The 4,353-nt window shown below is 37.3% G+C and overlaps 1 protein-coding gene across 1 annotated transcript; it reads left to right on the top strand.

Annotated features, from left to right (window-relative positions):
* LOC103518677 (RNA polymerase II transcriptional coactivator-like) lies at nt 1-1,899 on the top strand. The gene is made up of 3 exons (XM_008483757.2): nt 1-21; nt 429-630; nt 1,519-1,899. The coding sequence occupies exons 1-3, from the start codon at nt 1-3 to the stop codon at nt 1,596-1,598; spliced, it is 303 nt and encodes a 100-aa protein (XP_008481979.1). The 3' UTR covers nt 1,599-1,899.
* The last annotated feature ends 2,454 nt before the right edge of the window (nt 1,900-4,353 follow it).

Below are 4,353 nucleotides of genomic sequence, written 5' to 3'. Positions count from 1 at the left end.
ATGATCTGCTGGATCAAGTCGGCCTTGTAAAGTCGAGCCTAACCCCGTGTATTCCTTTTTTAGTTTTTTTTTTTTTTTTTTTTTTTTTCAAGAGGTTTGATAGAGAGGGAACTGTAACTTCTGCTAAGGTCTTATGGTCCCTAAAGTGAAGAGAGAAGGAAGACAGGGTAGGAGAAAGCCAGCCGTTCCAAGAACAAACCTTATCTGTTTAGGATGAAGTCTGCCCCAGGTGGTAATAGCACCCACAGCCTAGCACTTAGAAGGCAGACACACTACCCTTCAAGCTAACTAGGCTGGTGTAAATTATCTCTTCCAGAAATAATTCACTAGAGTAGACAATTTTTATGAGCTCTCTTTTTGAAATTAGAGATAGTTTTTTCAGAGTTTAGAAATTTAACAAATATTATTTTATGTCATTTTATTTGCAGAGAGGTCCAGCCAAGAAGCCTCAGCCTGCAGCTAGCAAGAAAGGTGGTGCCAGTAAAGACGGTGAAAGTTCCGGAGGTCCGGCTGGATCTTGGTGCTTGGAGGGAATGCGCTTCGTGAAAGTAGACGAGTTCCGTGGCAGACCGCTGATCAGTATTCGGGAATACTACGAGAAAAATGGGCAGTTGTTGCCGGGAAAGAAAGGTAAATCAAATGGAGGGTAAAAACCTTTGTATGGCAAGCAAGTGTGATATCACTGGGCTAACTGTGCCCGTTCAATTCAAATCATGATTTATTTGTGGTAAAGCAGAGAGCTTCTTCACAACTTTATGGGATATCACAGCATTACTACTTAAGTTACTTTGCAGCTACAGTCAGCTCCCATGGCGTAGTAATCACTGCACTTGCCTTGCACGCGGGAGACCCGGGTTCGATTCCCGGGGGGGTCAAGAAATTTGTATCAAGCAAATGATTGACTCCGTGATTTTTTTATTTTTTTTTTTTTAAGTTACTTTGCAGCTACTTGTATCATCAATCTTTTTACTCTGGTAAAGCTGCCACTGGTCACTATGCTATTAAAGTAGTTACTCAATTGTCCTCACAAGGCTGAGTGCACCGTGAACTACAAACACGGATCCCAAAAAAACGTTGACCCCTCTGGCAATCAAACCTGGGACCTCTGGTGTGCAACTACTCAGCCACACAGGTTGCAAAATTTAATATTTATTTTTTGAGCAACCGTGGCCAAGTGGGTATCACACTAGGCTTGCACGCAGGAGGTCTGGGCTCAATTCCCGGCGGAGCTGTGGTCTTTTTCGGCTCTGTGCTTGGAGTTTGGGGTGCATTCAGTGAGGACAACTGAGTAGCTACTTTAATCGAGTAGCGACCAGTAGTGGCATTACCAGAGTATAAAGAAAAAATTGTACATATAAATAGTAAAGGAGGCTCTTAGTAATGCTGTGATATTCACAAAATTGTGAAGAAGCTCTCAGCTTCACCACAAATAAATCATGATTTGAATTATTTTTATTATTATTATTATTATTATTATTATTATTATTATTATTATTATTATTTTCTCTCTCTCCTCAGGTATTTCACTCTCGGCCACTCAATGGAGGAAGTTACTGACCCTGCAAGACTCTGTGAATTCTGAACTAGATAAATACTAAGGAAGAACTTTCTCATTCCATTGAGACTGAATCACTCCAAAACCTATCCCAACCCTTTCAGCCTATTGGAGACTAAAGAGTGAGTCATACAAAAAGAACTACTTGCTCTTTTCAGTGGACTACTCATTTAATGAGTCAGATCTTAAAACATGTGAATTCTGAAGGAAACAAAGTCACATTAGAAGTAGAGTTGTGTGAAGTGAATAAGTTATAAAAAAAAGAACTACTCTCTTCACTGAACTACTCAGAGAGTAAGATCCTGAAACATGGAGCACACTCTTCAACTCCTTAGGTATACGTCTATATGGGTTTAAGTAAACCCCATTGACTTCCTTCTCTCTTCGATTTCGGGACGATAAGACCATAGCAGTTACAGTTCCCTCTGTCAAACCTCTTTTTTTTTTTAAAAAAAAAAAAAAGAACAATAAAATTACAGTGTATCTCACACTTCCAACTTGTGACCTTGACTCTGTTTACACCCTGTATGGTAGTCAGGTTTCTATCTTGTCTTGTCTGTTACTTCCTATATCCCGGCTTTAGAATCTGGTATCAATGGTCAGTATTTCGCGGACTATAGGCTATACTGATAAGACGATACGTGTGGGATTTTAATAAATAAATTAGTAATGCATATAAATAAATATAATATTTACATGTCTAAATAATAATTATAATAATAGTAAAAGAGAAAAACTTGTGAAAATAGTTAGTAGTGTAAATAAATGGTAGTTCCTTATTTACCTAGGTATTGTAAAATTGTACCTAATATTATATCAATGGTCAGTATTTCGCGGACTCTAGGCTAGGCTGATAACGCGATTTTAATAAGTAATTATTAATATTTATCAAATTATGTAAATAAAAAAAATCCTTGAAAATAAAATATATGCACCTGATAAAAAAGTATTAGGTACTGATTTCGCGGACCATAGGCTATAACGCGATAGTGTCTTGTGTTCTATTTTAATTCAATAATTATTATAATAATATTTATTTAATTATGTAAATAAATAAATCCTTGACATAAGAATTAGTAAAATAAAATGTAGGTAATTAATTTATAATTATTTCAATTTACCACAGTAAAGTTTGCTACAAATTGGCTAAAATTTAAATTAAAGTAAAGAAGCCAAATTAAACTAGCTAATCATAAAATATAATATAAATATATTTTTATTTCTAATAAAATAATGATTTTTTTCCCCCAATTTTACCCCAGTAAATAATGCTGAAATTCGTGACATGGCCAACATTTTCCTCTACATCCTTTGGCTCCTGTTTGTAATATTGCTCACTATCTGTCTATGTGCCCATGGTACTGTAGCTATGTGTTTTATATCTGTGAGACAGTATTTGAACTTTTTGATCCGTAGGAACGACAGGCGCGTGGAAAAGCGAGAGAAATAGGTGGGTTTGGGAGCGGTTTTTTTTTTTTGGGGGGGGGGGAGAGGGTTGACTTTTTTTGTATACCTACCCACTACATGTAAGTTCTTAATGTAAGATCAAGGGTGTATTTTTATTGTTTAATTTTTTTAATATCATTATTTGTTTTTTTAGGTACCTACTTCTTTCTCTCCTTTTTGTAGGTTTCACAATTTTTTTTCATGTAAACTAGAAAAGTTAAGTTTAACTGAGTTTTATTTTGAACAATCCTTTTTGTTTGATTATTTTTTGTATTATTTTCGTTGTTTCTCTTTTGTACTTACAAAATAAAAAATAATAATAATAAAAAAATGGGCTTTTTCGTTTCACTTTTTTTTATAGAGGGAAATGTGACTGCTAAGGTCTTACCGTCCCGAGAAAGAGAAGGACGGAACAGGAGAAAGTCAGAAATCCGAGAACAATCTTTATCTGTCCATCAAAACCCGCGACCTAGGATTTGCAAGGCGTGCTATCCATTAAAGCTAACTAGGGTGTTTATTTTTGTTTTTGGCCTTCAAAATCCGCCCCGGGCGGGAATCGAACCCGCGGCCTAGCGCTTACAAGGCAGACGCACTACCAACTAAGCTAACTAGGCTGGCTCTATCTACGAGTTTACATTGTTTAGAATCTGGAATTTTTTGATCTTTGCTGCATTGGGGAAACCAAATATGCGAAAATAGTTCAGAAAATTTCCGTCTGTTTATGCTGCTGAACCTGTTTTTGTCCAGCCTAGTTAGCTCGATAAAATCCGCCCCGGGCGGGAATTGAACCCGCGGCCTAGCGCTTACGAGGCAGACGCACTACCAACTAAGCTAACTAGGCTGGCAAAAAAATTATTGAAATCTCTGTTCACAGAATTGGTGTACAAGGAGGTGGTCGAATTTACCCCGGTTGTCACTCTTACACCTGTTCAACCAGCAACTACAGAGGGGTCATAACGTCCAATGAACCCCACTTTACCCTGACAATCCTGACAAATGTATACTCTTGGAGACCTCGAAAAACTGTGCTCAAATAGGGTTCATTGTGGCCCATAAACCCCGTTTTACCCTAACAAACCTGACAAATGTATACTTGGAGACCTCGAAAAACTGTGCTCAAATAGGGTTCATTGTGGCCCATAAACCCCGTTTTACCTTAACAAACCTGACAAATGTATAGTTTACTTGGGAACCTTTAAAATCTGCACTCAAATGAAAGGATTCAGCCACCCAGAGTTGGTCGCTTATTCGGGGCGAACCTAAACTAAGAACATTTTTTTTTTTTTTTTTTTTTTTTTTTTGAAGAGGTTTGACAGAGGGAACTGTAACTGCTATGGTCTTATCGTCCCGAC

This window comes from Diaphorina citri, unplaced genomic scaffold, assembly GCF_000475195.1.
Source record: "Diaphorina citri unplaced genomic scaffold, Diaci psyllid genome assembly version 1.1 scaffold2300, whole genome shotgun sequence".
Taxonomy (NCBI): domain Eukaryota; kingdom Metazoa; phylum Arthropoda; class Insecta; order Hemiptera; family Psyllidae; genus Diaphorina; species Diaphorina citri.
The sequence above is the reverse complement of the archived record's forward strand: the minus strand, read 5'-3'. Positions and strand labels throughout refer to the sequence as shown.

Coding starts and splice junctions, on each gene's coding strand:
- LOC103518677 (XM_008483757.2), top strand. CDS start 1: ATGATCTGCTGGATCAAGTCG. Junction 22..428: donor TGATCTGCTGGATCAAGTCG/GCCTTGTAAAGT, acceptor TTTTATTTGCAG/AGAGGTCCAGCCAAGAAGCC. Junction 631..1,518: donor GTTGTTGCCGGGAAAGAAAG/GTAAATCAAATG, acceptor CTCTCTCCTCAG/GTATTTCACTCTCGGCCACT.